The sequence below is a fragment of the Arabidopsis lyrata genome (genome assembly GCF_000004255.2).
Source record: "Arabidopsis lyrata subsp. lyrata unplaced genomic scaffold ARALYscaffold_7, whole genome shotgun sequence".
NCBI lineage: Eukaryota > Viridiplantae > Streptophyta > Magnoliopsida > Brassicales > Brassicaceae > Arabidopsis > Arabidopsis lyrata.
The window spans coordinates 2,627,900-2,640,907 of NW_003302549.1; the positions used below are offsets into that span (position 1 = coordinate 2,627,900).

Genomic DNA, 13,008 nt, shown 5'->3' on the forward strand with positions numbered 1-13,008 from the left:
TGCTGGGACGAAAGAATGAGTAACGAGATGGTTTTCTAGTTTTGAAATAATAATTTTTTTAGTATTCTACTGAAATATGTGATATATTTGTTTGTTAAAATTGCAGCTCTATGTATAGTCCATTGGATAAGATCTGAATAACACATCTTTGCATGTGATTATGAGGATGATGGTGACTGTGGCTAGACTGAAATTTGAACATACAACATAGTACTGTTTAGTGATCGATATAGATCGAAAACAAAATCCTTATAGATCTATAGCTATTTGCTGCCTATGGCCTACTACCTTTTTTTCTCTTATCTTATTTGATTGTGGTAGATATATGTTCTTCGCATTTAGACCTAAAATAGTTCTTTGACATAGATGGTTTAGTGTTTTGGAAGAGAAGAGTTGCATATAGAAATCGAACGAAACATATATATTTGGCTCATATGTAAAATGTCATCAACGCGTGAGTGATTTAGACAAATTTTGTGTTTATCTTTAAATATAATGAGTATTTGTAAAACTAACGTTTCATTAGTAAATTATTTATTTTACACGATTTTGTTAAAATGAGACCATTTTAATTTACTATAGATTTTTACTGAAAATAAATCATGCAGTAGTTAAGTACATACTATAAACTATGTCTATGTTATATGATTTCCAGATTTTCTTAGAAAAATGATAAAACATTACCCAAAATTTATTAAAATATTTCACTAATAATAAATATCTGAACCAAAGCTCAATATAATATTTTAATTGAAACATAAAGTTGGTTCAGATATTTATTATTAGTGAAATATTTTAATAGATTTTCGCGACTCTATATATTAAAGTGTCATATATATATCTAATAGTTTTTTCACATTATATATATTTTAGTAAAATATGAAATTTTCAAAAAAAATTATAGAAGATGGAGACAGTACGTAGAGATATAAAAGACTGAAATCTATGAAACAAACAATATTACAAAAGAATACCAGAAAAGGAAAGAAAACCAACGAAAGAGGCATGCAATGGCGGTGAAGACACAACAACAAAGAGTTTTTTTTTTTTTTTTTTACAAAGAGTTCTTCACATTATATTGTTTCTTACTCTTTCTTTTCCATTCTTGAGTGAAAGGATGTTCAATAATTAGTGAGTTCGGAGTGTCGGAGAATGCAAAGATTATAATTCTCAACAAATGTCTATTTAAACATATAAATTTTAAATATTAATTTTTTAAAACGTATAAATAATATATACATTTAAGATTTTGAATCATATATAGTATTCAGAGTTTGCCTAAATATGGTACCGCTTTTGCGGCATGCATTGAAACAGTTGGTAGATTCTAAACTTTTAAGGAATCATATATATATACATGAGGAAAAAAAAAAAAAAAAAAAATATATATATATATATATATATACATGAGGATAGCTAATACTTTAATTGGTGGATTCACAAATATTTATGAGTTTCATCTTAAATATAATTTTTTGGTGTACAGTCTTATATTGTTTGAAAATCTTAAGTTAGCAACAAATAATAATGAGAAAATGTGATAGATTCATTAATAAAATTAAGATAGAAGATAATATTTTAATTCTTAAAGTTAGAGAAAAAAATACAAATTATATCATAATATGTATTTAAGATACTACATATCCATTATTTATGTCAATTACTATTCAATATGTGATAAAATCCTTTGATATTTATAACAATGAATTACTACTCCTAAAGCAACAAACCTTCCTCCCTATAAAGTAGATAAAGCCACAAAGTCTACACATGCATCTCCGTTCAAGCTAAAACAAATTTAGTTCATTTGAAAGATAAATATGATTCAATTCAAGACTATAGTTATTCAAGTCAAGAGAGTAGTCGATAAAAAGATATCGCGTTTAAGACACATAATCAACGTACGAAAGGGTCACTTTGCGGTATATGTTGGTGTAGACGAGGAAGAGACGAAGAGATTTGTGGTTCCAATATCTTACTTAAACCATCCTTTGTTCCAAGCCTTGTTGCTTCAAGCCGAAGATGAGTTCGGCACAGATCATAAGAGGAAATCCCTCACAATCCCTTGTGCTAAAGATGTCTTTATTGACATCACTTCTCGTCTGAAGCGTAGTAAATTTATTAGAACTGAAAGTAATTAATTGGTCTTAAGTATTAGTATTGTTCTATTGTTTGGTTTGATTATCCGTTTGGTAAGGCCGTTTATTGTTTTATGTAATAGAGGGGGCTTAGGCAACAGTAAAATCAAAACCAAAACGTATAAAGGAAAAAATTGCATAATTGGCTGGGAAATTTGTCTTTTACCAATATTATACAAAGATTTAGTTCTTTCTAAATTGTTTCCAGAAAAACTGTGGACATAAAATCTAAAACTTTTTATTAAATATAAAAAAAGTTCAACAGTTTTACATAACCTTTTATCCATAAATTTCAAAATTTACTATCGATAATATCTATGTAATTTTATTTTTTTTGTGTGTGTATAGTATATAATATGATGTTTGAGGCATATATATTTGTGGATACAATTCTTACTATGCTAATGAGATTTCACATCCAAAGGCTATAACTGTTAATGGACAAAAAGAATCATAGATTAATTTTTCAGAAAGTGAATTCTTTACAAATGGAATGGTTAAAAAGAACTCACACGATCATTTTTGATCAAAATTTGAAAGAGACTCACTTAGTATCTCAGTCTCGAGTTATTTTCTCTCCACTTAAATACATTTTAAGAGAAACACAGAGATTTGTATAAAGAAACCTAATGAATATTGTGATGATCAGTGAGCTAGCTCCCTTATCATGAACCACTTAGAATCGAAGCTAGAGCAGTGAAGTAATCTTCAGTGCAAGGGATGGTGAGACCTCCCATGGGATGGTCAAACCCGAACTCTTCTTCCGCAAGGTTCAACAAACCTTGGAACAGTGGATGGTTTAGATACGATATAGGTATCACAAATCTCTTCATTTGATAAGTCTCCCCAACATAGACGGCCACATGACCCTTTGGGACATTATTAGTACCCGACGTAGCCAAGAGACTTGCGATTCTTGCCGATAAGCTTCTTTGAAGCTTTTGCTTTGCTTGAGATAGTCCGATCAATTGGATACCCATCTTTGAGGATCAATGCAAGTGACTAAAAAGGGAGATTTTGAAAAAACTTTTTAGGTGATGATCAAATTTGACGAAGAATGTTGAATGTCTTGGGCTTCTAGTGGAATGGATTATGTTTGTTAGCAAGTTTCTCTAAGTTTTTAAAGTATATATAGGGAATCAAAAGAAAATTTGACCGCAAGTTATTGAAGAGTGTAAAAGTTTGAGAAACATATCAGGTGGAGCTAATGGATGAAGTTCACATGCTTATGCCTTGTCCTTTTAGAAACCACTTTGTTTTTCTTTCATTTTCGTGAAACATGTTTGTAAGACCCTACCATTCCTAATATGAATTATAAGACCCTACCATCTCTTATATGAATAAAACCAAAAGTAGAAACATGTTAACACATCAACTTGTAAGAAATTATTACTTTCGATAAAGACGTTACACATTCCATATATATGTTAAAATATGTTTCGGGAATTGGATATATATATACATTGCTTTGTTAGATACGAAGCCTGAGTGATTTGACGTAACATATTAAGCAAACTGTTTCACATTAAGACTTTTTTTGTGGGTAAGGTATAAATGATCAATTATATCCCCAATACTTTCAAAAGGCCACATGCACGAGGTAGAGAATATATCATACAGGAAACATCGGATCATCCCATCGCTTCTCTATACAAGATTAAATCCAATCCACAACGCAGATTACTATTAGATTTAACTAAACTTGGTTCCTGTCAAAGTAGAGAATTGAATAATATTCAGTTTATCTTTATTAAACATTCAGGTCAAGTATTTATACAAGAGAGGAAGCCCTAAACTAACAACTTGGGGATCAAGCTAAGAAGATATACAAGAGATATAGTAATATCTATAATAATAGGAAATTATCCTTAATACCCCCCTTCAAGTTGGAGCATGTAAGTTTCGAATGCCCAACTTGAGAAGAAATGCATCAAATTCCTTGCGTCCCAAAGCCTTCGTAAGAATATCCGCAAGTTGTTCCGTTGTATCCACATGAATTGGTTTGACGGCGCCCCGAAGAACTTCATCACGGACAAAATGACAATCACGTTCAATGTGTTTTGTACGTTCGTGGAAAACCGGATTGGAACTGATATGAATGGCTGCCTTGCTATCACACCTAATCGTCATTGGTTCTTGATGATCAAAACCAAGATCTTGAAGTAGTTCCTTGAGCCATTTGAGTTCCTTAGTAACAGCATTCATAGCCCGATATTCAGCCTCCGCCGATGACATAGAGACAACATCTTGCTTTTTAGTTTTCCACGAAATAGGAGAAGATCCGAGCTGAACAAACCAACTCGACAAAGAGCGTCGTGACAAAGGGCAAGTGGAAAAATCTGAGTCACACCAACCGGTTAAATGAAGAGGAGAATCTGCTCGGAGAAGGATACCTTGTCCAAGAGTGCCTTTAAGATACCGTACAACTTTCAACGCCGCAAGCCAATGTTCTTCACGTGGAGATTGCATGAATTGAGAGAGGACGTGAACAGCATACGTTAGATCAGGCCGTGTAGCGAGAAGATACACAAGACGTCCTACAAGACGCCGGTATGTGTGTGAATCGGCGAGCAGGGCTCCACTCGCGAGAGAGAGACGATGATTTTGATCAACCGGAGAACCCGCCGGTTTGCACCCAAGAAGACCCGCCTCAACAACAATCTCAGTGGCGTATTTGCGTTGACATAAATAAAATCCCGACGAGTTCCTAGCCACCTCAATCCCCAAGAAGTATTTCAAAAATCCAAGATCCTTCATATGAAAGCATGTAGACAAATAATTCTTAAATGTCTTGATTTCCTCTTGAGAATTTCCTGAAATTATCAAATCGTCCACATATACCAAAATGCGTAAAGTAATTCCCTTCTTGGAATAAACAAATAAAGAGTAGTCGGATTTGGTTTGTGAAAAACCATATTTAAGAAGAGACTCCACAAGTTTTGCAAACCAACACCGAGGAGCTTGTTTCAAACCATATAGAGACTTGCGTAGACGACAAACACGAGTCTCATTAGGAGAAGAGAAACCTTGTGGAATTTTCATGTAAACTTCCTCATTGAGATCGCCATGAAGAAAGGCATTGTGCACATCCATTTGATGGACTTCATGATTCTTCTTAGCCGCATAATCAAGAAACATGCGAACCGTAGTCATCTTAGCTACTGGTGAAAACGTCTCCGTATAATCAATACCTTCCTCTTGATGATTGCCAAGAACAACAAGACAAGCTTTATGTCTTTCAATAGACCCATCCGATCGAAGCTTAATCGTAAACACCCACTTACTTCCAAGTGCTTTCTTATTCGGAGGCAACTCCTCAAGATCCCAAGTGTGGTTTCGTTGTAATGCATCTACCTCAGATCCCATTGCATTTTTCCAAACCTCGTATTTCATGGCTTCATTAAAGGAACGCGGTTCCACATGAGTAGTGAGGGCTGCCAAGTAAACCTGATGACTAGCAGAAAATTTCTCATAAGTGAGATAATTAGAGATAGGATATAACAAACCTGAGGCTGGCGAAAGAGAGGGTGACGATGAAGAGAGAGAGGGAGGAGTAATGGACGCTGTACCAACCACATAATCATGAAGGCGAACATTTGGAAACTTTGGTCTCTTGCCTTGACCCAACTCTTCAACTAACTGTGCGTCATTACTAACGTGAGTATCCGTAGGAATTTCTGTCCCCATACCCGTGTCTTGTTCCGGTGTTGTGTCTTTACACGGAGGAGTGTCATGTATAGTTGCAGAATTATCAGTTTCTGGAAGCAGCGGACTAGGATCATCATCGGGAGTAAAGACTCCAAGCACCGGTGAAGATATAGAAGAATTCGACGGAGGAGACGTGGTGGACAAAGAGGGCAGAAACTCATTTTCGAGAAGCCGAACATCACGAGAGACAAAGAACACCTTACGGTCCAAATCATACAGTTTCCATCCTTTCTTGCCATAAGGATAGCCTAGAAAAATACAACGCCGACTTCGTGAAGCAAATTTATCTCCCTTATGGTCAATATTATGGGCATAGGCTATACACCCAAAAACACGTAAGTGTTTATACGAGGGAACATGTCCATAAAGCTTTTCAAACGGAGACACACCATTAAGTAGCTGTGAAGGAGTACGATTAATAAGATATCCCGCCGTGAGAATACATTCACCCCAATATTCTATCGGTAGATTAGCTTGAAATCGCAAAGCACGAGCAACATTGAGAATGTGACGGTGTTTGCGCTCTACTCGACCATTCTGTTGCGGAGTATGAACACACGAGGTCTCATGAGTAATGCCTTGTGTACGGAAAAATTGAGAAAGACAGAGAAATTCACTCCCATTGTCACTTCGTATAGATTTCACTTTCTTGGAAAACTGTCTTTCGATTAAGGCCAAGAAATCGTGGATGTACGTTGATACTTGGGTCTTATCAGCCAGCAAATATATCCAAACAGCCCGGGAGTGATCATCAACAATAGTAAAAAAATAACGCGATCCGCAAAATGCCGTAGTCCGATACGGTCCCCATAAATCAAGATGAATGAGATCAAAAACTTCTTTTGAATTACTAAAACTTTCTGGAAAAGGTTGTCGAGTTTGTTTTGCTCGTAAACAAACATCACAATTCGTAAATAAAAACTCTTTACTATTATTAGAAACACCACGAACTGTAGGAATCATGCCGGTAACACGGGAAGATGGATGTCCGAGACGGTGATGCCACAAAACAAAATCGTCCTTAACACTAGTGTGCAAAGCTGTCATACTCTCAATCCCACGAAACCGGTACAGCCCCTCTCCCTCTCTTTCACCCGACCCAATCACCATCCTCGAAGTGCGGTCCTGCAAAATCATAAGTTTATCGGTTACTTGTCCCACAAGAAAGTGATCGGTAACGAGCTGTCCAAACGAGATCAAGTTGATATGAAATCCGGGAACTAAATAAACATTGATGATAGAGAGTTGAGAAGTTAATCGAACTGTCCCCTGTTTCGTAGCTATAGCATCTGCACCAGTAGGAAGTAAAACCGATACCGGAGCAATGTCACGAGTATTCTCCAAGAAATCGGAACGGCCAGTCATGTGATGCGTGGCTCCGGTATCTAGAATCCAAGAAAGATCATTATTCTTACCACTTAGTTTGTCAGATGCTTTGCCAGAGTTGATCACCGTTTGAACAAGTTTCCATTGATCGTCAGTTAGTCCCAACAAGCCTTGTCTATCAGCGTCCGTGATCTCAGAAGAACCAATGGTTGCGGAATTAGCGTTGACAATCTGAGTGAGATTAGCACGTGGAGTGTTGCCACGACCACGTCCTGTAGAGTACCCATTCGAGCTGCGAGAATCAGTTCTGTTTCGTGGTCTATCGCCCCACCAGTCGGGATAGCCCACCACTTTGAAACACGAAGATGCTTCGTGACCCATACGTCCACATCCGGAGCATTTGCGAGAAGGATCACGGTTCCCTGGTTCAAAACGAGAAGAGCCTGTGAAGCTGGGGCTCTGTTTTGACACATCACGTGTAAAAACAGTATTCAGAAATTGAGAAGAGCTTAAACCAGAGACCCGAGAAGCAAATCCCATGACAGCTACCTCCGATGTGGCATTAGCGCGGATTGTCTCATTCTGGGAAATTGTTTGATACACTGTATCTAAATCAGGAAGAGGAGTAATGGCGCAAATTTGTGAACGGATCGCACCATGAGAGGATTCATCAAGTCCAGAAAGAAAGTCGTGAACTCGGAGAGTCTCAAGTTCTTTGTCACGAGCTGTGTTGAGGTCGCATTCACACTTGCCGCAGCTGCATCGTTTTGAGTTCATACATTCAGAAATCCCATCCCACAGCTTGGTTAATCTTCCAAAGTATTCATCAACTGTGGATCCATTCTGTTTGCAGTTGGCTAGTGAGTTGCGAAGCTGCTGTAAGCGAGCACCGCTTTTAACCGAAAATCGTTTCTTGATGATATCCCAGAGGTCTTTGGCAATTTCACGAGAAGAGATTGTGGAACGAATCTTTGGTTCGATTGTTTGCTTGATCCATCCAACAATCAAGTGATTATTAGCCATCCAATCTTCAAGTTCTGGTGCGTCGGATGCTGGCTTCGGGATGCTTCCATCAAGGAAGCCAAACTTCTTACGAGAGCTGAGAGCCATACGAAAGTTCATAGCCCACTCGTCGTAATTCATTCCACTGAGAAGAGGTTGAGAAATCACAGCCCCTGGATTGTCGTTCGAAGTTAAGTCATATGGTGAGATGGTCTTGTGTTTCGGGTTTGTAGTAGCCAAAGCCATCGTGAATCAAAGGGCTCTGTTTTAAAACCGGAAAACAGAGTAGAGATCGAGAAAACAGAGAAGATAAAGCCGAGAGGCTATGATTTTGAAACAGAGAATAAGAAGCCGAGAGGCTTAGAGATTAAAACAGATAAGAAGAAGCCGAGAGGCTTTAAACGTGAGAGTAAGATGCCGAGAGGCAAAAAGGAAGAAGATTCGTGGTTGTGATTTAGAAAAAAAATTCGTGCTCTGATACCATGTCAAAGTAGAGAATTGAATAATATTCAGCTTATCTTTATTAAACATTCAGGTCAAGTATTTATACAAGAGAGGAAGCCCTAAACTAACAACTTGGGGATCAAGCTAAGAAGATATACAAGAGATATAGTAATATCTACAATAATAGGAAATTATCCTTAATAGTTCCACGTTAAGACTTTCCTTAAAACATATGAACATGAGAGAACGGAAACCATTTGGCTACTTGTCTATCACTTGGCATTTTCAGATGTAGAGGATTAAATGTTTCCCATCTAAGAAAACCATGGTCAATAACAAAAAATGATATCTAAGTAACAGTATCCGATCCTAAATTCCTAATCCAAGGCGTTTAACGGTCTTACATATTTCAGACTAATCAACTAATTAAAGCAATGGTCGTCTGAATTCAGAGAAAAATTATAAATCCTGTAAAACAAAAGTAAATGAAAATATACAAAATTCATGAAAGAAAAAAGCACATTTTTTGGCTCAAGCCTCCCTTTAAACAATTATTTCGATGTAGAAAAGTTCTTAAGTTACCATTGTTTAAAAAAAAAAAAAAAAAGTTACCAGTGTTACGATGTAAGTACGACGTACGTATCTATTTATAAATGGGAAAATCCCACAAAAAACTTTCAAAGTTACACCAGCTCCCACTTTAAACCTTAAAAGTTTTGCACTTCCACTTAAATACCTCAAAGTAAAAACTTTAGCAACATAATACCCCAAAATGACTTATATATTTGTGGGCTCACAATATTTAACAGAATTTTTGAATCTGTTAACAGAACACTTAACACCATTAACCTCCGTTTGATTAAATCTGTTTTCTTGGGTATTTTTTTAATCAAAGGTGACTTTATATAATTAAAAGGAATAATTTAAAATTAAAAAGGAAAAAAGAAGAAAATTTTTAAAAATAATAAACGTCATTCATAGATACGGGAAGTTCACGGAACATACATCAAAAGACAGACTTTGTCCCAAAACCCAGAAATTGATAACAAAAACTATGAATCCCAAAACAGAAATTGAAAGACAAAAACATTCAAAGTGGACGTTGAGGGTCATTGTTAGACATATCATACGCCTTGTCGCCAAACACTTGCCGACCTGTGAATGGACTCCAAAATGTTCCAACTCCTCTTGGAATGTTTTCCACCTTTCTTGTCTTTAAAGGCCGTCCACGCTTCTTAGCTTTTGGTTTGTTCGACGAGATTGAAGGATGTGGTGCACTTGAAGTAGGAATTGTAGAACTTGATTGACCGGATTGTAACTGTTGAGAACTTATTGCATCAGAAGTTTGATTGATTATGGTGGCAGTGGTTGGTAATGGTTGAGAGGAAGCAGCTGGATTGGCTCTAGGTTTCCTTGGCTTTGGTTGGCGTAGTGGCTGAACCTGATTCATGCAAATAAAACAGAGAATTTCAAAACCAATTATCAAGCATTTATCAAAATTAGAAAGAAAGAGAAAATACCTCAACTGATGCAAGTTTTCGAGGTCTACCACGTCTGTTTTTTGGTCCCTCCACAACAACTAATTCATTTTTACATCCACTCTTAATATGGCCAGCTTGACCACATCGGCTGCAATGTGGTATCCTCCCATGTCTGGTTGATTTTCCTGCATTTTGGAGTGATTCAAAAGGTTCCTTTTTCCTGTCACGTTTCTTTGGTCGACCTCTTGGCTTGCAAATGTTAGGGATCCCAATAGGAGGTTTCCATGTTTTTGTCCAAAGTTGCTCACCATTGACAGGTTTTATGTTATCCACATATGTGTTCTTTAAGTAAGAGGATTGATAATAATTAGCCACATACTTCTCAGGATCGTCTTGGTTGTCATCTAAAACACATACAGCATGTTTGCATGGTATGCCTATCATTGATAGCAAGACTCAGATTAATACCATCAAAAATCAATGGGACCCTACGTTCTTGGATTCTTCTTTCTTCTCTCACGGCTCTCTCCCTCTCTTGTTCTTTTGTTTTTTTTTTTCTCATGAAACCTAGATCCCAACGATTTGGGGGTTTTACTTTAACCCTTTTATTATTTTTATTATTTCTATTATTTTAGTTATTCCTTTTAGTTTTAAATTATCCCTCTTAATTAAAAAAATCAAGCACATGGCCAATAAATCAAACGGAGTAACTGTTGTTATTTGTTCCGTTAACGGAAATTTTCTTTCCGTTATATATTGTGGGCCCACGAATATATAAGCTATTTTGGGGTATTATGTTGCTAATGTTTTTACCTTGAGGTATTAAAATGGAAGTGTAAAACTTTAAAGGTTTAAAGTGGGAGTTGGTGTCACTTTGAAGGTTTTTTATGGGATTTTCCCATTTATAAATGTCCATAACTAAAATTTATGACAAAATTTCGGATATTTTAATCGATATTTTCATCCACGGAAAAAAGTTAAATCATTTGGGAACAATAGCATCTGCATTTGTTGCAACCACTGTAGATAATGCTTTGCATATATATAGATGAATTGAACATACCCATAGAAAGCAATAACGAAAAAGCTAAGTGAACAAAATCCAAAATTCTTTCAGACAAATGCAACTAATTAATGGTTCTTTGTTTAGTCGTTTCTCATTATCTGCATAAAGACTGTCCCCATATATCTATCACCTCATATGTCATGCTTTCTCTTAAAAGTGGCTAGCTATATTATATATACTCCTAAAATTAAATAAAGTTACTAATTAATTTCATATATAGTTCAATTCCATATGAATAAATAACAACATTTTAATATTCTTTCTAATAATATTTTTTGTTGGTTTCGTTTCAGCCGAAATATAGTCACCGTATCGAACTCGTACAACTTTCGGTGTGAAGAACTCTGTTTTTGTTTTCTTTAATTTAAAACCAGATTTGTGTTTTTTTATTAGTTTATTCTTGAATTACATTAACATCCATTATGTTCTAGAAACAATCAATTCAGTATATCAAGCATATAATTTTTTTATCAAAAAAAAAAGGTAATGACTTTAACTATTCATACGAGCAAGTCTACATGCACCACATGTGACTTAGATGCTTCGACAACTTGCAAATGTTCATGAAAGCTTCCAATAACTCAATTTTTTCTCCAAATTTAAAGAAATTTATACATAATTTAGATTAAAAATAGAAATGAAGAAATGTCCAAGTTTTTTTTGTTATATCCTCTCGTGACCTCTTGACCCTATTGACATAATGGAGGTCAAAAAGGCAAATAAAATTATTGTGCTCCAAAGCTTTATTAATTGGGTGGATTTGAATATGTTAGTGTTTGGCAGCTATGTACAACACGAGGGCTTCATCATCATCAACTCACTGACTCTCTACGTTTGACTGAAAAAAGCTAAATATTATTGGAAGATCTTGTGACGGTCCATTCGTGGATATCCATGTTTCTGCAAATTTCATTTTCGTAGCTTTACATATATCATTTTTTTTTTTTCGGATAATGGCTTCTCATTTGAAATAATTAGAGAGCATGTGATGTGACCCACTAAATTATAGAGGGGGCGTTTGATATATACTGTGTATGACAACTTTTGAAATATAAATCGGCAGATATGGGACTTGTTTTATTTTGTTGGAAGGAAATAGTAACTTTGATAATGCATGCTGCTAGTGCCGAAAATGTAATTACTATTTTATCGTTAATATTTTTTGTATCAAACTGACATTATGCTGTGAATTCGGATGAACTTTAGATAAATTCTTAAAGCGAACTTAAATGAAACTATGTATAAATGCAATTTCATATATTACTTATTGCTAATTAATAAAGATGAGAAAATGACCGTTGCAGAAGTAGATAAATGATTTATCAAAATTACAGTATGTATAAATGCCATTTCATTTTTTGAGAAGTATAGCGTATGCGTGACATTTTGTTTTGATTCTTCCACCCGAAAAAAAAAAAAAAAAGTGTACAAAAGAATGACCTAAATACATTTAAAAAATATATCTTAAAAACAAGGCTTGAATGGACCTACTAACTTTCGGCCCAGACATGTAATTCAATGGCCCAAATATTTAGCCTATTGGACATGACATACAGTCATACACACACCAAAAAAAACCCTTATTATTTTTATTTTGTGAATTTTTATTTTAATAAGGTTTATTTTGTCATTGTCCTTCTTTAAATGGTTCTTTGTTTTTTTTCATAAAGATTTCTTTAATAATTGGAACATGACATACCACATGGTTCTATATACTTCATTTGACAAGAGGAACGCTAGTAATATTTTATGCAAGGGTGTAAAATAAATAATTTTAATAAAAAATAAATAATAGTACGACTTACTTCTATCCAGATATATTTGGATGTGTTCTTCAAAAGTG

General features: G+C 35.4%; 3 protein-coding genes across 3 annotated transcripts; 1 reads left to right on the forward strand and 2 right to left on the reverse strand.

Moving 5' to 3' along the window:
• The first annotated feature begins 1,521 nt into the window (after nucleotides 1-1,521).
• Nucleotides 1,522-2,336, forward strand: LOC9305198 (auxin-induced protein 15A). The gene has a single exon (XM_002867057.2). It carries the CDS (start codon nucleotides 1,821-1,823, stop codon nucleotides 2,139-2,141), a length of 321 nt encoding a protein of 106 aa, XP_002867103.1. The 5' UTR covers nucleotides 1,522-1,820; the 3' UTR covers nucleotides 2,142-2,336.
• Nucleotides 2,337-2,572: 236 nt separating this feature from the next.
• Nucleotides 2,573-3,834, reverse strand: LOC9303176 (auxin-induced protein 15A). Its single transcript, XM_002869081.2, has one exon. The coding sequence runs from the start codon at nucleotides 3,116-3,118 to the stop codon at nucleotides 2,804-2,806; it is 315 nt and encodes a 104-aa protein (XP_002869127.1). The 5' UTR covers nucleotides 3,119-3,834; the 3' UTR covers nucleotides 2,573-2,803.
• A 5,744-nt stretch (nucleotides 3,835-9,578) lies between these two features.
• On the reverse strand, nucleotides 9,579-10,597 carry LOC110226607. The gene is made up of 2 exons (XM_021018653.1): nucleotides 10,139-10,597; nucleotides 9,579-10,059 (listed from the first exon to the last, which is right to left on the reverse strand). Exons 1-2 carry the CDS (start codon nucleotides 10,541-10,543, stop codon nucleotides 9,709-9,711), a joined length of 756 nt encoding a protein of 251 aa, XP_020874312.1. The 5' UTR covers nucleotides 10,544-10,597; the 3' UTR covers nucleotides 9,579-9,708.
• Between the last annotated feature and the right edge of the window lie 2,411 nt (nucleotides 10,598-13,008).

Excerpts from the sequence above, each read along its gene's own strand:
- LOC110226607 (XM_021018653.1), bottom strand. The coding sequence starts at position 10,543 with ATGATAGGCATACCATGCAAACATGCTGTATGTGTTTTAGATGACAAC. Across the intron at positions 10,060-10,138 it reads GAAAACTTGCATCAGTTGAG|GTTCAGCCACTACGCCAACC; the intron begins GTATTTTCTCTT and ends TGCATGAATCAG.
- LOC9303176 (XM_002869081.2), bottom strand. The coding sequence starts at position 3,118 with ATGGGTATCCAATTGATCGGACTATCTCAAGCAAAGCAAAAGCTTCAA.
- LOC9305198 (XM_002867057.2), top strand. The coding sequence starts at position 1,821 with ATGATTCAATTCAAGACTATAGTTATTCAAGTCAAGAGAGTAGTCGAT.